This window comes from Anolis carolinensis, chromosome 3 (assembly GCF_035594765.1).
Source record: "Anolis carolinensis isolate JA03-04 chromosome 3, rAnoCar3.1.pri, whole genome shotgun sequence".
Taxonomy (NCBI): domain Eukaryota; kingdom Metazoa; phylum Chordata; class Lepidosauria; order Squamata; family Dactyloidae; genus Anolis; species Anolis carolinensis.
In genome coordinates this window covers 242,501,889-242,527,741 of record NC_085843.1, presented here as the reverse complement: position 1 = coordinate 242,527,741, position 25,853 = coordinate 242,501,889, and the positions used below count along the sequence as shown (strand labels likewise).

Below are 25,853 nucleotides of genomic sequence, written 5' to 3'. Positions count from 1 at the left end.
GGAGCTATGGACATTTCATTGTAGTGCCTTTAAAATCTCATGTATTTTTCTTCATGTTCTAAGATAGTCAGTAGTTTATTTTGGATTGGTTTCAAACCAAGCTGCTATATCATCACATTCTACCCATTTCCCCAGCTTTACTCACTAGTTTGTATATAACCTTCTTGTTGTAGAAAATTAAAGCAAAATAGGGATACGTTAACAAGCAGGGTGTGTGGGCGAGAATCTAGGAACAAATGAAGTAGGAGAAACCTAGATTTCAGAAGTACCTTGTTTTGTTGTTGTTTATTCGTTCAGTCGCTTCCGACTCTTCGTGACCTCATGGACTAGTGCACGCCAGAGCTCCCTCTCGGCCGTGGCCACCCCCAGCTTCTTCAAAGTCAATCCAGTCACTTCAAGGATACCATCCATCCATCCTGCCCTTGGTTGACCCCTCTTCCTTTTTCCTTCCATTTTCCCCAGCATCATTGTCTTCTCCAAGCTTTCCTGTCTTCTCATTATGTGGCCAAAGTACTTCATCTTTGGATCTAATATCCTTCCTTCCAGTGAGCAGTCGGGCATTATTTCCTGGAGTATGGACTGGTTGGATCTTCTTGAGGTCCAAGGCACTCTTAGGATTTTCCTCTAACACCACAGTTCAAAAGCATTTATCTTCCTTCACTCAGCCTTCCTTATGGTCCAGCTTTTGCATCCATAGGTTACTACGGGGAATACCATTGCTTTAACTATGTGGACCTTCATTGCCAGTGTGATGTCTCTACACTTCACTATTTTACCTTGGATATTATCTAATCCAATTCCTTGTTTAGTGCAGGTTCTGCAAGCAAAATACAACCCAAGCATTCCTGATGGATGGCTGTTTAGTTTTAGCTACCAACAGTTTGTAAATGATTTAGTAGAGTTTGGGAAAGTTGTTTTTTTTTTTAACTATAACTATCAGAACTAACTTGCCAGCATGGCTCTTGCCTATGCGGACTGGAGTTTTATGGGAGCTGTAGTCCAAAAAAGGTAACATTTTCAGGTTCTGACAAAAGAGATATTTATTGGAGAAAGGCTGTTGCCCCAAGGGCCTAAATTCAGAATTAAGTTCAACAGGCTCTATTGTAGTTTGGAACCATGGAGTGAAGGTTTTTTTTCCTGCACATTTAACTCCAACAATGGTAGCAAATATTTTTCTGCCAATTTAACTAAGTAGAGGAAGAATCAAAGTGACAGAGGGAATTTCCCATTTGAAGCCTCTCTCAATCTTTTTTTGCCTGTTTCCAGCCATCCCTGCTTGCATGACTATGAAATCAGTGCCAAAATAAAAATCTTCCAGCAAATGGGCTGGTTAGAGGGGGAAGCTGGCCAGGAGCTATTGGGAAACAAGGAAGGACAAACACAGTTGGGTCATCACTTCTGCTAAACCAGCAGACTCTGCTTGCTCTATAAAAAGGCAAGGCAGCTGAGTCCAAAACCTCCACAGCCACTTGGGTGCAGTCAAGGAGTGACACCAGGCAACACCTATCTGGAAATCTCCAGAGAAGGAAAACACCATGAAACTTGCCCTCCAAGCCACGCTGTCCTTTGGGCTGCTGGGTAAGTCAATGTTTGTTTGCACAAAGGAACGCGAGGGGCACCTTTTCCACTGCTTGTAGAAACAGAACATGTTCAAAAACAATACCATTTTCATTCATAGTGCTTATTTATTTCAAGAAGCAGAACAATTAAATTACAGTCTTTAGTGCACAGAAGGCTCTCCAAATGTTGTAGGGAAAGGATGTATCCACACTGTAGAATTAATGAAGCTTGACATCAGTTGAACTGCCACTGTTCAATACTGTGGAATACTGGGAGTTGTATTTTGGTGAAGCACCAGCACTCTTTGGTAGAGAAGGCTAAAAGACTTTGTAAAATTACAGCACTTAGGATTCCATAGCATCAAGCCTTTACAGTTAAAGTAGTGTCAAACCATGTTCATTGTACAGCGTAGATGCAGCCTTAATCTCTTTTCTCCTCTCATCATTGTCTGTGCTTGGGAGGACTGATTGGGATTGTAGCTGAACAATATCTGGAGAACCAAAATCACCCCCTTCTTCTTCATGGTAGAAACTACTACCATCCTTACTTTGGAATGGTCATAAGTCTCATAGCAGTACTGATCTTCATTGATGGGTCAGTCCAACAACTTTGGCAATCCTCAAATGTGCACACAACTTTAAAACAGAATTTTTAAGGGCTGAAATGGTGCTTTAATATATTCAAAATTAAATATAGTTTTATAATTAAACTGCCATAATCATGTAGTGTGAAATGCTCCGTTGTCACTTGTATGTATCTCACTTGAGTTTTCCAGCCACTAATTCTATCATTTCCCCACCTTACTAAATATATTCATTAAAGAGAAAGTTGGCATAGCTCCACAATATCTTCTAACTGGTTTCTCAAGAAGTTCTTCACTCTGAATCAGTTACAGTAAACATCAAGAACCAATACCATTATATTTCTCAATTAGATATATAGATGCTCAGGAATCCAGAATTTAGGAACCCTTACTACATGAGATACCATTTCTTTAGTTGGAATCAAGGTTGTTCACGTTGCTCTCTCAGCTTCCACAGGTACAGGTTTCTTGTAAAAGTATGCCATGGGAGTTTTCAGTCATGTCGCTGATGACATTGAAACTAGCCTGGGCCAGCTTTTGATAGTTCATCTTGAAGACACACCTTCTGTGATAGGTATAAGGTATCATTAAGACAAGGCAGGATATTATTATTAAGGACAGCAGAGTAAGAAACAGACATAGTGCTACTAGGAAGCGAACAACTTCTATTGAGTGATGAAATCTGCAAGAACATGATGTGATTTTGCAGCTCTTAAATCATTAATCTTGTGTAGCAGAAGTTCTTGGTGGATACACACAATGATAATTAGAAATATAATAAATTACTATGTACCTAGTCAGACAAAAGTTCGCTCATGTTACTCCTATGTTTTCTATCCTTGGTCCATACTGGCAGTAGCTGGCTTTGGATATGGTCTTTTTCAGCCTTATCTGAAGAAACCAGAAATTTAATTATTGCATGCAAATCTTCTGTACCCGAGCAACTGTACAAGTGACCCGGGCTACTGCACTTCTCCTAATTAGGAATGGATGTTAATAACGTGAGTCCAATTTGCATGTCTAGCTTTAAAACATAAACAGAGGTTTGGTGGTTTTCAGGGTGCAGAAAACTGAATCAAAACTATACTTAGAGTGAAGAAGGGCTAAACAGTTATTCCTACCACTAGGTCCTATGAAGTTAATACAAAAACAAAGTTTCTTATATTGAAAAGAAGGGGGCATCACAGAAATTTTCCATTGGTTGATTTACCATGGGCCATTTAGCGCCAAACTGCAGATGGTGCAGCAGTTCCACAAAAGGGGCTCTCACAATAAAACACTTTGCAATGAGAAAAGTAGGAGAAAACTTTTCAAATATGAAAAAGTGTAATCATACAAAAATAAACATTATCTTCCATCTTACTGCAAGTTTTGTTTAATTTCAAAAATAAAGTTTTATTTTATGGTTTATTATTGTGTATTGAATTAGATATGTATGGGGGCACCAAAACCTTTTAAGAGGTGCTTGAGACCTCCAGAGGTTTAAATCTGGCCCTGGTATTGCTCCCATAGTTGAGGCTCAGTCCTTATAAAACTTTGGGATTGTAGACTCCAAATACAATCTGGTGGTGCAGTGGTTAAAACATCAAAACATCCAGGTGTCCCCTGGGCAATGTCCTTGCAGACGGCCAATTCTCTCATACCATAAGCTACTTGCAGTTTCTCAAGTTGCTCCTGACATGAAAAAAAAACCCTATTCTGGAAGTTGCTATATTTCCTCTGAGCTATCAGATGTACATCTTGGGAAAGTGGTTATGTGATGTATGTAAAAAGACTATAGAATATGACATTTTGTGTAGCAGTGTCAGAATATAGAACTCTAAAGAGACAAGATTAGCCTCTTCCCTGTTTAGCTTCCAATACAAAGTAAAAACAGCCCATGTTATATTCAGTGGAGTTTTGTTTGCTTTTTTAAAGGGCTTGAGACATGAAAACATTGAAACTCACTAGGGTCAGGAAATGTTCCACAGTGTAGGAAGTTTGTGTTTTACTTAATCTAATACTATTTTGCTTTCATTCCGTCTTCGTTTTCTGGCTCCAGTTGTTTGAATAGACAAAAATTGTTTTTCCACAAAAACAAACAAGCATTCCTTTGTACATAGGTTATGCTTACACATTTTAATACTTGAGGTGCAGAAAATACTACATAACTTGCACAGTACAAGGGTTTGTTTTATCATGAGGCATGGGGGTTTTCTTTGTATCTAAAATTGTTTTAATACAATTGCAGTGGCACAATGGGTTGAACCCTTGTGCCGGCATGACTGCTGACTTGAAGGCTGGGTTGCTGACCTGAAGGTTGCCGGTTCAAATCCGGGGAAACCATGGATGAGCTCCCTCTGTCAGCTCCAGCTCCCCATGCGGGGACATGAGAAAAGCCTCCCATAAGGATAGTAAAACATCAAACATCTGGGTGTCCCCTGGGCAACATCCTTGCAGACAGCCAATTTTCTCACACCACAAGCGACTTGCAGTTTCTCAAGTCACCCTTGACATGATTGTACACTGCCTTAGAGAGCCTTGTGACTTAAAGATAGTCTGTAAACATTTTTGAAAATATAATTTTTAAAAATCCCAACAATAACGAGAACCATAAGTATGATTCTTTCCACACCATTTAGCTTGTTAATTGGCCTTAGCAGATTAGCAGTCCTTCGTGGAATAAATTTATAACTATAATTTGTTTACCATGCAACATTTGTAAGTTTTTAAACTGTTTCTCCAGATTATGCTCCTGTGATAATACCTTATTTTCCCAGACATATTTGCCACCTCCTTCTTCTCCACCTTTTTTTAGTAACTCAGAAAAGACAGTTTTTCATGTGCCAGCATATTCACAACTAGTAATTGCCTATTGAAGTGATGCCGGCTGTGACAACAGAAAGCTGCCCCTCACAAGGGATTACAGCAAAATAACTTTGGTCCATTATATAGGCTTTCCATTTAGTACTGGGGAATGGCACTGATTTGACTAAAGAGGGAATCCTATTTCTTGGAACTATGGGGAGGGCAGTCCAAGCATTAGTCTATTCCTTTGCACCAATACTTTTTTCTTTTTCTCTGCAGCACTGTGCCTTGCAACATCCCCAGTAAGATGGTGTGTAACCTCAGACCCTGAGCAAGCAAAATGTCGCAGACTGCATGACTGCTTCAGCGGCCAACAATCTGAGAACTTGTCGCAATTAAGCTGTGTGAAGAGGTCTGATGCCCATGACTGCATAAAGGCCATTGCAGTAAGTGACCAGAAAACAGACAGAAATGCTGAGGGATTTTTCTGATCTCAGTGTGTGAGAGGAGCTAAATATTCATGGCAAAACTGTCAACCTTGCTGCAACAGCAGCTGGTGGTTATTCTGGTGGTGAATCTGCTGTGAATATTAGTCTAAACTTTGAAGGAGCTATCCAGGGTGCTGAGAAACTGGTTCCTCAGTTTGGATAGCTCTTTTTAGGCCTGCACAATCTGCAGTCCTCCAGCTGTTTTGGCCTCCAACTTCCAGAAGCCTAAGCCAGCTTGTGCAATGGCCAGGAATTCTGGGAGTTGGAGGCCAAAACAGTTAGAGGGACACAGGTTGTGCAGGCCTGGTTTAGACTAAAGAGTCTTGATTATCTCATGGCCATGAGGGTTATCAATACTATACGTAGAAGAGTTGGTCTCAGAGATCATAGAACCATAGACTCCTAGAGTTGGAAGAGACTATAAAGACCATTCAGTGCAACCTCCTGCCATGCAGGAACATAGAATCAAAGCACTCAGAGAGATGGCCATCCAGCCTCTGCTTAAGACATTAGTGCTGTGGGGAGAAATTGGTTGAGAAGTGAGAACAAGGAGTGGTCACAGGATCAAACTCGGTAGAAGAGACCAAAAGTTTGGAAGTGCTTGGCAGATCAATACAAATCTGGCAAGATCAGGGGCCTTTCAGACAATGCAACAAGTATAGCACTATGATTCTACTGTAATGGCCATATTTCCATCATGTGAAATCTTGTGATTGACAGTCCAAGATGGTCTGTGTGGTATTATCAACCAGGAAGCTCCTGTGCCTCACCAAATTACCAATCCTAGGAGACAGCCAAGGCAATAAAAGTGGCATTGTAGTGCTATGATTGTAAATCTTGAAAGGGTGCTTGGAAGTAAAATAGCTTTGGTCCATGTACTGCAGTGATGGGCTTTTCAATCTGGAAAATTCCCTTATACCCAAATGTTATTAACTGAGTGATTGATTCAATTTATAGCCGGTCTTTCTTCCAAAGGAGGGACTCATGGCAGCTCATAGTAACGTTAAATGAAATGGTACTTTAACTGCTAGGTATAACTCTTAGTTTAGCTTTAATTAACCCTTTGTACCTAGTCCCACATTGCAATTTAATCTCTAGCTGTGCAGATGTAAAGATTGCTAGGATACTTATATTGAAGGCCATTTCGGAAGTCTGTGTGCTTTGCCTGTTAGTACAAGGCAGATTTTGAGGAGATACAGCCAGTCGTTTGTCTTTGAAAAACATATAGATAATGAATCGATACCTTAAACCAGGCATGGGCAAACTTTGGTCCTACAGGTGTTTTGGACTTCAACTCCCACAATTCCTAACAGCCTGCTGGCTGTTAGGAATTGTGGGAATTGAAGTCCAAAACATCTGGAGGGCCCAAGTTTGCCATGCCTTCCTTAAACCTTTCTTTCTTACTGATTCTGTATGCCCCCCTTGCAAGCCCACCTTAACCAGAGAAGCCTTTGGTGAGGAGAGCTGGGCCTCCAGATAGCTTTGGAAAGCTGCATGATTGCTCTTGCCATTTTTGTCCCTTCTACGTCCAAGAAGTGTTTTGGTGTTCTTCTCTCATTTTCTCCCCTTATGTGTTTCCAGAACAATGAGGCCGACGCCATCACACTGGATGGAGGGCATGTTTTTGATGCAGGCCTGGCCCCTTACAACCTGAAGCCCATTGTATCTGAAGTCTATCCCACAAGTGGAGGAGGTAAATTTGAAACAAAAGACAAATGCAGAGCTCTATCTGGGAATGCATGAAGAATGGATGTTCAACCCGAATTCAGAAATGAGTTCGGCAAGAAATAATATATTTATCAAGTTACTTTTCAAAAATACTGTAATGTATGGGAACAATGGTAAATTTGAGTATGCATTCAGAGTTTTCTAATATTTTCTATAAAGTATGCATATTTACTCAAGTCTAATGCACCACCGAATCCCATGCGCATCTCAATTTTCGAAACCCTGAAAGCAAAATTATTATTTGCTGGAGAATGTAATGTGCAAAGGCAAAAAGTGCACTCTTTGTAATTTGGCCAAAAAAAGTGTGCATTACAGTTGCTGCCTGTATAAAATTCCTTCTTTAAAAACAAAAGTGTTAAAACACCAAAGCTTCCAGCAATGGAAAAAGGAAACCTTGGGATGCATCGATGCTCTAGACCAGTGGTTCTCAACCTGGGGTCCCCAGATGTTTTGGCCTACAACTCCCAGAAATCCCAGCCAGTTTACCAGCTGTTAGGATTTCTGGGAGTTGAAGGCCAAAAACATCCCAGGACCCCAGGTTGAGAACCACTGCTGTAGAATGAATCCACATTAACTGCCCTGGCTCAATGCTGTGAGGTCATGGAGGCTGCCAAAGAATGCATATGCCTCACCAAACTATAAATCCCAGCACAGCATAGCATAGCATTGAGCCATGGCAATTAAATTAGAGATGAGGTCCCTCAAAGAGGGGCTCCAGGTGCAGCTCCTGAAATAGCTTCCCTTTTGCTTTGGCTCAGCACTAAGATTATCATAATAGCCAAATCTAATGCGCACCCTAATTTGGGGGAGGCAATTTCGCCAAAAAAAGTGAGCATTAATGTCGACGAAATACAGTATTTCAAAGCATACTATAGAGGAATTTTGGGTGAGGCTTTTTACCCCAGATTTTGTGCCATTCTGCATCAATTCAGAGATTTTTCTTTAAAAAAGAACAATACAGTATTGAAGGATAAGAGTTTCCAAAAATATTTTTGTATTAGTTTGTTTTTGGTATGAAAAGGAAAGATGTGGTAGGTATGAGAAGGAAAGTTGGGGAAGGAATTAAAATTAAATGATTTAATTTAGCATGAGTTTGCATAGTTTTCAGTCAACTTCTGAATTAATGAGGGACTTCAACATTTAAGCATCATAGTAATTCACTTGCTGATTAACATGAAAGAACAGCCTTTCCTAACACTGTCGAGAGTAAAAAAAATAGCACACTTAGTGTTTGCTAGCACTGAAAGAAATCTCAGAAAAAATACTTTTATAAAGTAAGTTTCTAATATTTGTATGTAGAAGGTGTTAATATGAACAGAATCTCTAGGTCTTCCACTATGACTGGAAGAAGTTGACACTGGAGGAGTTACAGAGTTTAATTGAATCCATGAATGGCACCCAAATGGAGGGACAACTCTAATGGATAGAGCCTTCTTATACTAAAATAATCTATTGGGTCAAATCAGTCCAAAATGGGCTGCAATGGCAGATTATTTATTTTCGGGCTCTGATTCTTTTAAATGGAGTTCTCAGAGTCTGACTATAGGAACTTGTGCATGCAACTGTGTTTTAGAGTTAAGCTGTGAGTCCTCCTTGAATACAGACTCCTACTAGTCCCAAACATTCAGATGTGGGAGTTGACAGATTCTCATTTGGATTACAACTTCCAGGATTTTCTAAATCTAAATTTGTGACCTCAGGGGGCCATGCTGAGGCGCAGCTGCTTAGGCGCCCAACATTAAAAATGGCCCTGCTTGTTGTTGATTTAAGCAACCCGAAAGATAATTGCATCTATCAAGTAGGAAATTTAGGTACCACTTATGTGGGGAGGCTAATTTAACTAATGTACAACAACATAAAAATCATCCAGCATTGTGCAGAAAGGAATGAGGAAGTAATCAATCAAGGACTCAGTGCCATAGTGGATGATGAAACAGCAGCTCCCCCTGTGGCCAGAATCGAGTATACCCTCATGTTAATTTGCCTCTGTGTCTCTGTCTCTGTCTCTGTCTCTGTCTGTATGTCGTATGGCATTGAATGTTTGCCATGTATATGTACATTGTGATCCGCCCTGAGTCCCCTTCGGGGTGAGAAGGGTGGGATATAAATACTGTAAATAAATAATAAATAAATTGATGATACTGTTTAAAATGCATTCCCAAGGAGAGGTTGGAACATTCCGCATGCCACAAAGATTTATATCTGCTTTCTATTTCTCCCTGTCAGAAACTGTTACCAGCTACCGTGCTGTGGCTGTTGTGAAGAAAGGAATGGTCGAATCGCTTGCTGATCTCAGAGGGAAGAAATCTTGCCACACAGGCTTAGGCCGATCTGCTGGCTGGAATATTCCAATAGGGTCAATGGTGGCTAAACAATACATAGACTGGAAAGGAGCAGATACAGAACCATTAGAAAAAGGTAAGCAGTATGCTGGAGAGAGAAGTGATATTTGGGGTGGGGCAAAGCCCAGTAGAAGAAAATCACCTTCACCAGATGTTTAAACATTTCAAGAAGTATAAACAGGGGGACCTCCAGCAAAGCCAATTAAAATGATACATGACACTTGTTTTGATTTGCATGACAGAATCTTCTATTTTAGTTTGGAGAGACACCAGCACTCTTTGGCAGAGAAGGCAAAAAAACCTTGCAAAACTACAACTCCCATAATTCCATAGCATTGAGCATTGGTAGTTAAAGTGGTGTCAAACTATATTCATTCTATATAACCTTAGGTGCCAAAATAACATGGCTAGCCCTAGGTACTATGCACCTTGACTGGGAAAGAGGGTACTGCTTGTTTTGCTTTCGGCAGCCAGGTGTCTTAGAGCATATTTGGTGTTGATGAGTCCTGTTGTTCAGGACTCATCAAAACCTGATCTTTTGGACTTGTTATCCTCACATGATTTCATAATATAGACTCTTACGATATGTGTAACATTTTCCTATCTCTTTTGTGCCACTTTCAGCCATGTAGGGAAGTTGAATACTTCTAGTATATCACACCTCTATGCCTGCTACCATGTTTCCCCGAAAATAAGACAGTGTCTTATATTAATTTTTGCTCCCAAAGATGTACTAGGTCTTATTTTCAGGGGATGCCTTATTTTTCCATGAAGAAGAATTCACATTTATTGTTGAACAAAAAATGAAAATTTATTATATACTGTACAGTAGTTGTCATCACAAACCAGCATAACCAGACAAACTGTGAATCCTTTCAAGAATTTCTTGTTACTTCCACTATTTCCATGTACAACTATCTATGGTACATACATTTACCAATCCTGCATGCTTTGGTGTTCTGTTCAGCAGACATGCTTCCAAACAAAAACTTTGCTAGGTCTTACTTTCAGGGGAGGCCTTATATTTAGCAATTCAGCAAAACCTCTACTAGGTCTTATTTTCCGGGGATGTCTTATTTTTGGGGAAACAGGGTATTGAAGTGTAGCAGAGGAGAAAAGTTAGTATTAGTTTAATACATTCTGTTGACCAAAAAGGAGTCTGACAAGTGGGGTTTCCTTACATCCACTGCGGAGGCTGTTGGGTTGTTTCTCTCAATTTTAATTGCAACTGCTGCCAATGAAACAAAATGTGAGAATGCATCGTGTTCTGCGTCTGTTTCTGACCAAAGAGAGAGAACTATTGCGACCCTTGAAAATACTGACTCTCCGGGGACTGTTTGAGGCATTTGTGGAATTACTCCTTCTTATACCAAATCATATAACTGCTATTGAATGAGAAGGGAGTCTCTTCTCTCCCCCCCCCCCCCCCCACCGCAAGCTACCATGACTTGATTGTCTATTCTTTTTTAACAGCTGTGGCCAGATTTTTCTCAGCTTCCTGTGTTCCTGGTGCCTCTGAACCAAGTCTGTGCCGCTTATGTGCTGGGGTAGGCAGTGAGAAATGTTCCAGGAATGATCCTTACTCTGGATATTCGGGAGCTATGGAGTGAGTGGCATATGTTTTTCCTTTACTTTTTTTTTGCAATGTTTTAATGGGTTTATTTGTTCCATCATAAATGTGATGACACGTGTGTATGTAGTGGGAGACCGCAGACTGAGGGCCCTTCTGCACAAAGCATTGTTTCATATTTCTCATTACCTGAAGTAATAAGATATTTCAAAAACAGTTTTACTTGACTTTGGTTTCCTTTTATAATCCCACAGGCAAAAGACAAAATAGGTCTTTATGTGCAGATATTTTATTCTTTAAATAGGTTTCACAATTGTTTTATTGTGTAAAAACTCAACCCATTATGGCCTTGATATTTACTGATGGACAATCTTCAGGAGCTGCACATTCAGAATTTTCTGGAGTGGCTGAAAATCTCTCTCCATATAACTTAGTGGTTCCCAGCCTGTGTACCATGGACCAACAGTGGTCCCCAAAAACTAAAATATGGTCTGCAGCCTCACCATTACTACATCATTGCAATGAGAGCGTCTGGTCTTGCAAAACCCTCTTATAGTGCTGAGGCAATGGGAATGGTGGGAGGGGAGGAGAGGGGCTGAAAGGTGTGGCAAAATCCCCTGAGTGTTGCTTCTCCTCCTCCTCCCTCCCCCTAAGCAGAGCCATTTCATGTCATGCCTAGAAGCAGGGGTGCCTTGGTGTCTTTGTTTTCAGGCCTGTTCCTAGGGTTATTTGGGGTGCTGATTCAGAAAATTGCATTGGATAGACCATATCAGCTCTAGATTATTAAATATGGTTTTCTGTGGGTGAGCAAATGGTGACTACTGGATGGTATATGTTCTATATCAGAAACTAGATCTGATGTGGTCTGTCCATTGCTATTTCCTGAATCAGCACCCCAAATAACCCCAGAAACAGGCCTAAAAACAAAGACACCAAGCCATCCCAAGTGACCAAATCTAAAGTTGACCAAAAACTGATTCATAAACCCTTTGGTACTAATGTTGGAGAGTGGCCCCTGGTCAAAGTGGTCCCTGGTCAAAAAAAGGTTGGGAACCACTGATATAATTGGACTGTTATATCCAAAACTGTACTCAGATGTGGTGACTAGGCTTCCCCAAAAGCTGTGCTACTAACCATAAACCTGCCCAAAGTATTGACCAGAAGCAGTATGATGTCAACTGATGTGCCATGCTGTGCTTATACAGACATGGGAGGAGGACTGAAAGGCAAAAACACTAAGATGCAGTTTTTCTAAAACCATCCACATTTTATTGGTGTAATACAATTTCTACATTGTCTGTGCTTGTGGTAGTTTGACCCTCTTTCATTAGGAGAGGAACTGCATGATTTTTGTCATTTATGTCAAAAGCCCTTCCTCTGCTGTTTGGGTAACACAGTATAATAGTCTTCAAGCAAATACAGGCAAGTTGGTCAAGATGCTCACAATCGTTATTTTATTGCAGTCTCTTGATAGAAAGATTCAAGGGCATCTCCTCCAAAACTTTCCTGTCTTCCTCCTCTCCTTCTCACAGTCTTCCTTTTATATCTTCCTCCAGCTCCATCTTTTACACACAATTACTCAGCTGATAGCCATCTACATGTTCATCAGCTGAGCGGCAGCTTGCATATATTTCCTTTGGGAGTATGCTTTCTTTTTCTTAAAGGCAGTTCCCTCATCCTTTTTCACACTCTTACATAGCTATATTATTTCTGTGTTCTGTTGGCATGTTCTCAGATATCAAAATCTCAACCTGCTTCTATTTTTTCTGACCAGCATATTGTGAAGAAGCAGCCAAAAATAATTGTTCCAATATTTCCTCTTCCTCTATTTAAGTTGTCTCAAGGATGGAGTTGGAGAAGTGGCCTTTGTGAAAGATGCAACAGTATTAGGTAAGGATTTTCAGTTACATAGCTTTTCTCTGATTATGATGTAGCTTCTTGGGCTCTGTTTTTCAAGCAGGTGATAGCAAAACCTATTTCTTGGCTTTGCAATTTGTTGTCACTTCTTGTTCTTCACAGCTCTCAGTCCAGAAGAGAGGAGCAAGTATGAGCTGCTCTGTGATGATGGCACCAAGAAACCTATTGAAGAATATGAGACCTGTAACCTGGCTAGCGTTCCTGCTCATGCTGTGGTGGCAAGAAGTGTGGATGGTCGGGCAGATGAGATCTGGACACTCCTTTCTAATGCCATGGTATCTTTACATCAAACAGATATTATATTTTCTGATATGTCAAGCTTCAGTAGAGGTCTGGAGTGAGTATATGGGCTGTACTTACTTCCAGAGGTGTTCTGATCTCTCAGTCTGATAGTCAGAAAGTGTGGCATTTGCATTATAGATTGAATGCCTCCAAGTGCCCCAATTTGGCAAGAACAGCCCCATTAAGCCCCATTCCTAGTTTGATTAGTAATTTTTTTGCCATACGGTAATGTTATTTGCCATTGTTTTTACCTGTGAAATGTTGAAGGGCATGGTATTGTATGGCTAGAAGTGGACTAGAAGAACTGCACAAGATATAGAGCAGGGAGGGTGAAGCAGGGTGAGACATTCACACACACCTTCTAATACACCATTTGTTTCACTTGCCTTTATGTTTTCTTTTCCTTGCTTTTCACTGAATCCTTTCCCTCCTTTCCCAGGAACAGTATTCCAAGCACAAGCAAGACCAGTGCCGGCTGTTTGGTCCCGCTGAGGGTACCCTCAAAGATCTCTTGTTTAAGGATTCTGCTGTTGATCTTCGCCGGGTCCCTGATCTTATGGATACTCATTTGTTCTTGGGGAACCAGTATTATACTTCTTCTCAGAGTCTCAGAATGGGTGAGCAGGAAACCATTAGTGATGAAGAATTGGGTTGAGTGATGAGCATCAGCAAACAGGAAGAATTAATTGGTAACTAAAGGTGAAACTAAAGGTGCATCTACATCAGTGGTTCTCAATCTGGGGTCCCCAGATGTTTTGGGCCTACAACTCCCAGAAACCCCATCCAGTTTACCAGCTGTTAGGATTTCTGGGAGTTGGAGGCCGAAAACATCTGGGGATCCCAAGTTGAGAACCACTGTAGAATAAATTCAGATTGACCCCATTTTAACTGCCATGGGTCAGTGCCTTAGAAATACTGGAATTCTAATATCTGCCATGGAAGCTGTTGCCTTAAGAAACTACAACTCCCATGATTCTGTAGCAATCAGCCATCACAGTTAAAGTGGTGTCCAACTGCATTTGTGCAAGTGCACCTTAAGCCTAGGGTCAGAAGTATGGGTTTAAATACAGATTAGTCCATTAACTTCTACCTCATGAAGCCTACTGAGCAAGGAGCGTTGAAAAATCAGAGAGAATTTAACAGATAGTCTAAGTGGATACATGTAAACTTCTGGTTAGGGACCAAGTTTTTAAAAAGTTGTGATTGTTTTATTACATTTTCTGTTTGCTTCTGGCCAAACACAGCCCATCATATCTTCAAATGTATTTATTTAATTTACACATCACTTTTGTTCCACAGGGTATCCAAACCAGCTTGTACTGTACATTAAAAACATGACAATTAAAACAATCTGCAATATAAAAACTGAAAAATCATTTTGGATCAAATTCTGTTTCTTGTTGTACTATAAATAACTTTTAATCAGAGCATTAATTTTAGCCTCTAAACTTGCAGTATTTTATTGCAGTTCATTGTTAGTGCAACCTTTCTATTACTTCCCATGTCAAGATGATAAAAATGATGCAATTGTTCTGAGTTTAAATTACTACTAATCCATTTGTTTCCTTTTTTCACTAACACTTTGCTTTGATTATCTTCCACATGCTGGTCAAGGAAATTTTGACTTGACTATTACGGGATGAGGGTATACTGTGGTTCTGAAATCTATAGTCTTTCTCTACCAACAGAATGTTTACAGAATGATGAGATATGTGAGTGCTGGATTAACTGAGTTACAATTTTCTGGTCTCTTAGAGAGAGTTGTTCCTGGTCCTGACACAACAAACAGAATTGTGTGGTGTACTATAGGCAAGGCTGAGAAGACAAAGTGTGACTTGTGGAGCACAATAAGCAATGGTGCCATTGAGTGTGCTGTGTCAGATAGTACAGAAGCCTGCATCATCAAGATCCTAGTAAGGACATAAACTTATCTATACTTTCATATCAGTCCTGAGAATAATACTGCACTTCAACTCTTCTTGTTTTGTTATAGGCAGAATTGGAAAAATTCTTGAACAGCAGCTTCATAACTTCCCTAGCAACCATAGATTTTGGGAGCTGCAGTCCCAAAACACTTCTAATCTTAGTTCTCAATGAATACAATGTCTATATCCCATTCTGTCTCCACACTTGTAGAATATGTTTACTATTAGTATATATTATTTCTATTACAGAAAGGTGAAGCTGATGGCATAAGCTTGGATGGAGGGCACATCTACACAGCAGGAAAGTGCGGTTTGGTTCCGGTATTGGCAGAAGTCTACCGTAAGTATGAAAATGGTTGTTTAAAACAGTGCTAGCTGTCATATACACACAGCTGGGAATAACTTCTATTGGCCCCTCAACCTTCTAGCCTTCACATTGAGACTATGTTCCAGCTCAATGGGGTAGGTTTATATGAGTTTGGCCTGGGATATACTGTATTTCTTCGATTCTAAGAGACCATAGATTGTAAGATACACACTACTTCCAGTATCACCAACAGAATATATACGCATATACACACACACCTGAGATTCTAAAACACATCCAATTTTAGAGATGCTTATGGTGTGTGTGTGTGTGTGCGTGCGTGCGTGGAGTGCATCTTAGAATTGAAAAAATACAATATCAGTCATGGTCCAGTACAAAACTCATTAAAGTAAAGATGAGATATATTTTATTTGGTTGGGAGACCATATTGCCAATGGTCAAATGCACACCAGATTAAAAATGTGTGTGTTGCATGGATTCCTACTTGTTTGTTCTTTTACATACAGTCATATAGAGTCATTGACTTTTATTTGTATATATATTCATATTGCATTAAAGAATGCTTCTGACATGATATTTCCTCATAGATTTTTCACATTGAGGAAAAAAAGCGAGAAAATAGCTATGATACCCCAAATACAGGACATATGGCATCCAGAGAAAGTCTGGGAGCTAAATTAGATGCAGGGCGTCTGTCTTTTCTAATACACATAAAACCTGAATATAATCATAAGTAATACGTAACTTGCATAGTGTCACTAGGTTGTACCTCAGGAAATATAGACACACATACACTTGCAAGGGTTTATGTCTAAATCATAACCTCCTAAGTAAGTATAATGGTATAATGAGAGAGAGCCTTTTATGTCAGGAAAGTAGACAAAAATAGAAGACAGAGCTAAGAAGAGTCTTGTTTCCCCTACTCTTTCTATCCCATAGCTAAATATTTCTGGAACTATATTTGCCTGCTGCAATTCAGTAGGCTGGCTATAAAACCCAGAAAAAAGCTGATGTTTCAGAGGCTTTTCCAAAAACTTATAGTTTTGCTACTCTAACCATTATACATCTCCTCTATGGAAACCTTTGTAAGCTAAGTCTTCCATGGGTTCCTCCTTATTCTCACTTTGATATTTGACAAAGGAAAATGGACAAGATTGATAGAAATACAAGGGACCAAGTGGAAACAGGAGGAAATAATACTTTTAAAAACAGTTTCCAGATCTCCCCCTCAAAAAAGTATATTTCCCAAGCTTTCATATTAAATTGCAGGTTATGGTTCCTAAGCAAACCTATATCATGTTTATTGTGTAGATGTGTGTGCTTTGTTTTGTCCATTAGGTCTAGGATTTAAGAGGCCACAATTATTTGCATTGTTCTTGTATTATTATCATTGGGGCATGCTTGTTCTTGAAGTGTTTTCTCCAAAGCCTTTTTCTTGTTTTCTTTGTAGCCCCTGACAATGCTCCTTGTGCACATCCAGAACTTGACTCAACAGGTGGGTAATTGTGAGACGTATGCATTGGAGATATTATCAAGCATTTACATTTTTATTTGGGAATTAAAAACATGTTTTTATCTGTGTCATGCTTTCTTCACCCATTGGGTGGAGAGGGGGTGGTGAATGAAGATGAAACTATGTGATATAAACAACATATGATTAGAAATAGGAATTTCTTAAACACTCAAAGATGTCTGGTTGTCACAGTACCTGTAATTTGCAGATCAGCTGCCTTTCAGCAGATAAACATGGTCTTTGCTTGCAAGTCTGATTTATCAGGCACAAAAGTCTCCCAAAATTGTGTATTTTTTAATCCTTATGTGCTTTCAGCTTCTGATGTTGTGTGCCTACAACATAGTTTGATTCCCAATACAATGGGACAAATACTGTCTGCCTTTCAAGATGAATCCATAGATTTAAATCCATTTGCAATAATCCAATGTTTAAGCTTGTCAGTGAACAAGTCATTCTAATGTTCTTCATATGCAGATCCAGAGGCTAGAAACATTACTTCTGTGGGCTAGAACTCCCCAGAATCCTTAAGCCAGTGTGGTTAACGGCGATGATGAGAAAACAGTTCTGGAAACTGTAGTCCCAAAAGAAGGATGACTAAATTCTGGGTTTTTTAATATATAGATAACAGTGAAGTGGCCTACATGTATTCACTCAATGTAGTGCTGAGTCTTCCCGTACCCATTAATTTACTGAGATTCTCATTTGAGAATGTTTTGCTTTCTTTCCTCTGTTTCCAGTTAAGGGCTATACTGCTGTAGCTGTGGCCAAGGCATCTGATCCTACAGTCACATGGAAGACCCTAAAAGGAAAGAAGTCTTGTCACACTGGGGTTGGTAGAACTGCTGGCTGGAATATACCCGCAGGCTTGATTTCCAAGGAAAATGATCAGCTTTGTGACTTCAGTGAGTGGCTTTATGTTCATTTGTTTACTTACTTTGTTAATTACTGTAACATCCTCCAGAAACCTCATTGTAGTCTATATAACTGTCATGATCCCCCCTTTCATGTCATCTCCGAACACAGAGCAAGTGCTGACAAAGAACAGACGGGAACCTCACAATAACCTTGTTTTTATTTTAGTTTAATAAGAACAAAAGCTAAAGATTGGACCAAAGTCATTTAGGATATTTTCAGGCTCTTAAGTACTATCAGTTGATAAACATTCTCTAGCTATTCCATCTTTTTGTGACAAAAAGTCCCAAACAACGCATTGGAATTAATGGGAAACCATGGGAGGCTGAACATATAAGACAGTAACATCTAGACCAGTGGTTCCCAAACTTTGGTGTTCTAGATGTTTTGGATTGCATCTCCCAGAATTCCTGACAGCTGGCTTAAATTTGTGGAAGCTGAAGTCGAAAACACCTAGAAGACCAAAGATTGGGACTCATTGTTCTAGATGCATCCACACATCCTCTCCTTTTTTGCTACAAAAAGTCCATGCTGTAGACAGGATGCTTGTAGTGTTAAAGTCTCACTCTTATGCACTAGCAGAATGCTGAGGGACTCAACCGAGATCTCCATTCTCACATCCAACATTCATTTTCTCATCCCAGATTTTCTTCTCATTACCAGCAATGGTTTGGGAACTTGATCAATGACCTTCTGGAATCTCAGCAGATGCTCTATCATTGTAGTCCTGGCTGATAAATACTGTAGAAAGGCCAAGTGGAGCATACTACTAATAGACACATCTTAATTCAACACTGAGAGCAGAACAGGAGGCTCAGTGACATCTCAAAAGAACAGGATAGTAGAGGTAGACAGGTGGACAAAAGGCAAGGCACAGTGCTTTCCTTCAACACTTGTGGCCATCTCTAAGCACCTGCCATTTAGGATGACTGCCTCACTTTGCCAAATACTAGACTGACTGTTGCTGGAGACATTTTATTTCGCCACCCAGAAATTGTGGAATAACCTGCTGCAAGATCTTTGTCACTTGGAGATATGTTTTGCATTTAAAACAGCAATAAAGACCAAACATTTCCAGCAGGTCTACCCAGATTATTTTTAAACTCTGTATTTTAAAAGTATCTGTTGATGGATTTTTATATATATTGGTTTTGTATATAATGGGTTCTTGGTATCTGCCGGAGTTTTATTCCAGGACTGCCCATGGATACCAAAATCCTGTCATATGCAATGATGTAGGTTTGCTTTTTGTATTTTTTTTTATTATTCTTTTCAAGCTGTGGGTGGTTGAAGTCATGGAGACAAAATTGTGGATATGGAGGGCTGACTGTACTGAAGTTATGTGCTGTGTTATTTCTTGTTTTACTCCATCTTGATCCATAGGGAGAGACGGGTAAGAAATAAGTAATTTGTAGGTCTGGTTCTGACTATTCCCTGTTTCTGTGCCAGGTAAATTCTTCAGTGAAGGCTGTGCCCCTGGATCACCAATTGACTCTCCACTGTGCAAACTGTGCAGGGGCAGTGGGGGTTCAGGCAGTCTCCCTGACAAACAGAAATGTAAACCTAACAGCAATGAGATTTACTACGGCTATAATGGTGCTTTCCGGTATGTAGCTTTGGTGTCACTCAAACTGTTCTTTGCTGGTGGATGGGGGACCGAGAAGCCATATTGTTTATCATTCCTTCTTCCTTGTAGTTTAATATGCTTTCTTAAGGATGCTGGTTATTTCCAAAATAATCCTTTAACAAACACAGATACAGTCTGCAAGTTACAAGTAAAATAGGCTCTGTAGGTTGAATTTGCATGTAAATCAGACTAGATAACTTCAGCCAAAAATATATCTTTTTAAGCTTTGGATAGCATAAGGTTGGGTCAACACCCTCATGGTGTTTGTTTTGTTGTTTCTGCCCATTTAGATTTCACTTCACTTTTACCTCACTTTCTGTCCCTGTGATAATGGGATTTTGAAAAATTTGACTTGTTGCGGAAACAGGATTGGTGATAAAGTTTCAGTTGAGACACCTTTTTGCCATGATAACTCTTTCAAGACTGAATTTTTATTTCTGGGCTAGATTTCTCTCACTTCCTCCTATCTCACCCCTATTTGTAACTATGAGTCATTTATAAGTTGGATGATTGTAACTTGGGCACTGTGTGTACTGTATATTCAGATCCTGCTAATATTACCGCACATGGCTGAAATGCTAGTGCTTTTTATTATCTTTTAAACATGTCAGTGTTTTATATTGTTTTGTGGGTGACATGCTGCTGACATTTCTTTAAAGTTTAAAGTGACAGAAAAATGTGCCTTCCCCAAAGTGATTATCAAAAAAACAATGATTAAACATCACTCTACTACTCTCCAAACTTCTGATGTATTAACATTAACATTCAAGAGGGAACAAACAATTACCATCTTTTGCATAACCCAGTGAAGGATTGTGCTGTTGGTAAAATCTACGTTTGCTACTAACCATTTCTTCTGAGATCTGCATGTATTATACCTGGGATAGGCACCTGCAGCAAAGGCTAATTTTAATTTCTTAGAATTTTGCAATTTTGGAGGGGTTTCGTGGTATTTAAACATAATTCTCCCTACAACTGTTGATCCCCTTTTTTCAACAATCTCTGAATGACACAGGGGAAGAAGAAGCATCTTTAGGTCACTTTTTCACATTTTGAATCAGTTTCAACATAATTCGAAATATCTAATGGAAAAGAAAGAGTGTATTACTACATAAACTTGTTTTTCTTACGTTTTTAGGTGCTTGATTGAGGTAGGAGATGTAGCCTTTGTTAAACACACCACAGTTGCTGACAACACAGGTATGTTCATTTTTGGTTAAATATAGTTGTTTATTATTATTATTATTATTATTATTATTATTATTTGCTGCTTTTTCTCAAAAGAGACTCAAAGTGACAAATAGTCATAGGTGGGAAGGAAAAGGAAATGCAGTTGCTTCGTTAACATCAGCAGAGCACAGAAATGTGTATTACACAGCCCAACAAAAAAATTATTGGTGTCTTGTTTTTAGGTCTATTTCTAGGGTTATTTGGGGCGGTGATTCAGAAAACTGCATTGAATAGACTGCATCTGCTCTAGTTTCTTAGGGTTCATCCAGACAGGGCCCAAAATGCGAGAGCTCTCGCACCTTTACCGGAGGTGTCCAACGATGCCTTTAGATCTGAAAGACCTAGTTCTAATGGACTATGGGCCCTGTGGGGGAAGACCCATAGGGTAGTTACCATGTGTTTAAGTGAAGTATGGAAGTGGCCTTATGGTTTCTATGGGTGAGAAGATGGTGACTGGTAGACGGCATATGTTCTGTATCTCAAAAACCAGAGTTGATAAGGAGACACTGCGGACATTTTTTGGAATCAGCAGGTGAAATATGTCCCAAGAATAAGGTTAACATTGGAGGCACCAAAAATGTGTGTTGGCCAGTGTTATCTATTTTGTTGTTAGGGTTCTGACTAATCATAAACATTATTATTATTATTATTTTTAGGCTTAATAGGTACAGACTTCCAACCACCATATAAATAGCGCTTAGTACCACAGTTTCTTTCACTTTTGACAATACATTTTAGGGCAGTTGGGGAAATAATATACTGAAAATTATCAGATTTTTTTTTTGTGTACAATCGAAAGATGTATAATGGAGAATTTTGTCACTTATCTACAATACCAGAGTATCAATCAATATTAGCACAGTCAGGTAAATTTGCCCTCTTGATAAAATTATCCTATGGCCATGGGGTCCCTTTTTAGATGGGAGTGTGCATTTGTTTTCATCCCAACCTTCCAACAAGCCACACAACCAAAACATGGAAAAACGTGTGAGGGATAGAAATGGAAGAGGACAATGTCTTGCCACTTGTTTCCTGTGTCTATCTTTTTTTAGCCTAATTATCTGTAATCTTTTTGAGAAATGAAGAGACATATCAAAAATAATGTAATCAAAAGGAATGTTGGAAGGAATCCCATTGGCAAGTTCTAATTTGAAGAAGACCCTTTCAATCCATTGTTGAACTGCAAGTCAATACAGAGTCAAAATCCCATTGATTTAGTGTGTCTACTCACTAGCAAATAATCCATGCTGTGTGTAATGGACAACATTGTTTAAGACAATTAGGTTGGACCTGCAGTGCCATATAATCCAGTTTCAGAATGGGGATTAACTGCATTGACCTGGATTACAAAGCAGTGTAGATTCATAAAAATCCAGTGTTTAGAGAAGGGCGACCAAAATGGTCAAAGGTCTGGAAACCAAGCCCTATGAGGAACTCAATGCTATGGAATCATGGGATTTGTTGTTTAGTGAACCATCAGTACTCTGGCAGAGAAAGCTAAAGGCCATGTCAAATTACAACTCCCATAATTCCATAATATTGAGCTATGGCAATTAAAAGTGGTGTCAAACTGAATTTATTTTATAGTGTAAATGTACCCCAGGACTCAAGACATTTTACAAAAAAGCAGATAATTATAGTAAAAGCAAATTGTTGAAAACCAATGAAACTGAGATTAAAACAGTTTTAAACAACAAAAATCGTGACTTTATAACAAAAGATTAAAAATAGTACAGCAACATAAAAAAGCGTTCTTGTTAAAAATCAGTTCTCTAAGCCTTGTTGGAAAAGAAAGGCATTAAGTTATCACCATAAGACAGCAAAGAAGGAGCCATCCTAGCTTCCATATTGAAGCAAATGGCTTTCTCCAACTATGCCTACGAAGGTAGTAGAATAGAGTAAAATGCCCTTCCTGCAGATCATAAAGTTTGGGTAGGCTCCTATGGAAAGATATAGTCCTTCAAAACAGCCTCTGAAACATTTTTTCCTGGCATCTAGAAGCCAGAGTTTTCTATTGTGTGGAGCCAATCACACAAAGGCCTCTTTTTTTGTGGAGATGTTTTTACCTACATATAGATCCCAAGGAGACATGGCTAGTTGGCCATCTGATGGCAGGAATGAAGCTAACACAGTCCCATTCCCTGTTTCACATATTAGTAATTAGGAACAACACCGTAATTAGGGTCATATCAACTTCTCTTCTTTCTCTCTTTCTCTCTCTTCTATCTATCTTTACATATATAAACCCATATATATATATATATATATATATATATATATATATATATATATATATATATCTTTTTATGTTCTTGTACATTTTTTTTTTTACAGGAGACAACAAACCGGCTTGGGCCTCTAACAGCAGACCTGAAGATTTTGTATTGCTGGCGCTCAATGGTGACCGTTGTCCAGTTAGTGATTACCAAAGATGTGGTCTGGCCACAGTTCCCACTCATGGAGTAGTAACCCGAGCTGACAAAGCAGAGGTTGTCAGGCGTGTGCTGCTTGTACAACAGGTGAGTTGAGCTGGAGAATCCCAACAAGACAGCAGGGACTCAAGTCTGACTGTCCAAATACATTGAGATATAGCAGTTGTCATTGTTGTACTTCCCACTTTCATTTTTGAGATCCAAATGACATTTCTCCTGTCCTGATAAACATCCTAGTAATTTCCATCAACCACAACAGCTTAAAGGAATTATTCATTTTCCCTGGGTGCATCTACAGTATGAAGTCAATGTAGTTTGACATCGCTTTAACTGCAACAACTCAATGGTATGGAATCCTGGGAGTTGTAGTTTGGTGAGGCACCAGCACTCTTTGACAGGGAAGGTTAAGACTTTATAAAAATACAGTTTCCATGATTCCATAGAATAGAGTCATGGACACTGAAGTGGTGTCAAATTGCATTATTTCTACAGTTTAGATGAACCTCCTGTCCCAGTCTGTTTGAGTACGTGTTAAATTCTACCGCTTTTTGGAGACTGTTAATTTTTCATGCTTTTGCAGCCTCATCCAATACATCTCACTGTTTGCCCTTTTGGGAAGAAAGTCATTTCATTTTTAAAGGATCTCTGTAGACCTTTAGCATTGTTACTATAAGTTGCTGTTTGGTTATTTGGGGTGTTGATTCTGAAAATTGCATTGGATAGACCACATCAGCTCTAGTCTCTGATACAGAACATATGTCATCTAGTAGTCGCCATCTGCTCACCCACAGAAAACCATATTTAATACGCCTCAGCACTGTAAGAAGGTTTCGTGAGAACAGTTGCTCTAGTTGCAATGGTGTAGTAACAGTGAGGCCGCAGATCATATTTTAGTTCTTGTGGACCTCTGGTGGTCAACAGAACCACTGTTCTACAAGGAGCTGAATAAAGTTTTTTTTTTTTGAGCATGAAAACTAACTGAATCCTGTTTGTGTTCATTCATTACAGGAACGGTATGGAAACAATGGATCTGAGAACGACGTCTTCCAGTTGTTCCAATCTGATACCAAAGACAGTTTGTTCAAAGATGGTACCCTGTGCTTGGCTACTCCCAAAGAAAAGACCTATGAAGCCTATCTTGGCCAGCAGTACCTGGATTCTGTGGATGGAGTTAAGCAGTGCGCACCTTCAGGTATTTTAATTTCTTTTATATATTTTTTTATCCTGCCTTTCTCCTGATACAGGAACTCAAGGTACCAATAATATATTGAGATGAATGGCTGCAGATAGCTTTACGGGCATAAGCTGCATTTCAAACTGAAGTATAGACACAGTTGTCATATAACAGAAACAGAGGATGCAGCTGCACTGTTGGATAAATGCACTTTGATGCAACTGTTATGTCTTGATACTATGAATTCTAGGAGTTGTAGTTTTTTAGACTTCTCTTCCAAAGAAGCCTCACCAAACTACAAATGCCATGATTCTATAGTATTGAGCCATGGCAGTTAGTGGCATCAAGCTGCATGAATTCTACAGTGTAAATGTATCCAAAAATGTAGCATTTCAGACTAATATTGGATAGTCTAGGGTTTTTTAATGAATGGAAATTGTTTCTGCTAAAGGGCTCCATGTAAAATCAGTAGCTTAGTTTATACCTAACTGCTGTGGTGCATTGAACGATGAGTGTAGTAAGTGTAGTGCTTTGGGAACTCAAATCTTTATACTCCGAAAGTTTTGCAGAGAAATTTTGGAATGACATATCAGATACTATTAGTTACATAGCCAGTGATATTATCACCTATTCAGTTGTGAGAATTCATTTCAACTAATATTGAAAAAGAGTTTCCGAATGTAGTTGGCAAGTTTTCTTGTTTGTTGTCCTGATATTCAGATTCTGTTTTCTTTCTGTTTTTCCTCCAAACAGAACTCCTTAAGGTCTGCCAGTTTCACCAGTAGGATATATTATGAACTGCAACTCCAAGCAATTAAGAAGAAAACTTGGGACGTTTCATTCTTTCTTGTCTGGACTTCTGTCCTATTTGCTCTTTTCTCCTTAATATTGCAACAGAACGTTTGAGCTTCTCTTTGCATGGCTTTCAACTCTGATGTCACTAGGGCAAAATAAAGAAAAGTAACATTCTCAATTATTTTTTTGTGTTTGCTATCATTTCTGATGAGTCCTGTATTCATCTATCAACACTGTGCAACAGAATCACCTTTACAAGGTTGAAAAAAGTTACTTAAATCTAAAGATAAATGGATGTAACCGCATGTTATGTTACAATGTTATCTGTGTTACAATGTCTAATATCCCTCTTAGCAGCAGAAAGTCAAATTATTATCATAACCTGTTTTTGAAATCCCTTCCTCTCCATTTCAGAAGAAATTTGCCATGTTCCATACTCCTTAGGGAAAAAAGCTTCTTTTGATAACACTAATAGTGTGGTTGTCTGGGTTCAAGCTAATATACTAAAATTTAGCAGCAATACATTCGTATTTAATGTATCATATACATTAAAATTACAGACTGTCACAACCTCTTCCCCCACATGTCATAGTCTAAAACAAGTCAAACTCATAATGTAGTGATTTCAGCTAGGACTGCAGTTAGAGAGGTCTGTGCCCA

General features: G+C 39.2%; 1 protein-coding gene across 1 annotated transcript; it reads left to right on the top strand.

Annotated features, from left to right (window-relative positions):
• Positions 1–1,420: 1,420 nt before the first annotated feature.
• LOC100554738 (ovotransferrin) lies at positions 1,421–25,374 on the top strand. Its single transcript, XM_008106361.2, has 17 exons — positions 1,421–1,578; positions 5,210–5,376; positions 7,000–7,111; positions 9,373–9,564; positions 10,962–11,094; positions 12,893–12,948; positions 13,078–13,250; positions 13,697–13,874; positions 15,013–15,170; positions 15,432–15,522; positions 16,961–17,005; positions 17,761–17,925; positions 19,385–19,541; positions 20,701–20,762; positions 23,127–23,311; positions 24,233–24,416; positions 25,152–25,374. Exons 1-17 carry the CDS (start codon positions 1,536–1,538, stop codon positions 25,181–25,183), a joined length of 2,133 nt encoding a protein of 710 aa, XP_008104568.2. The 5' UTR covers positions 1,421–1,535; the 3' UTR covers positions 25,184–25,374.
• The last annotated feature ends 479 nt before the right edge of the window (positions 25,375–25,853 follow it).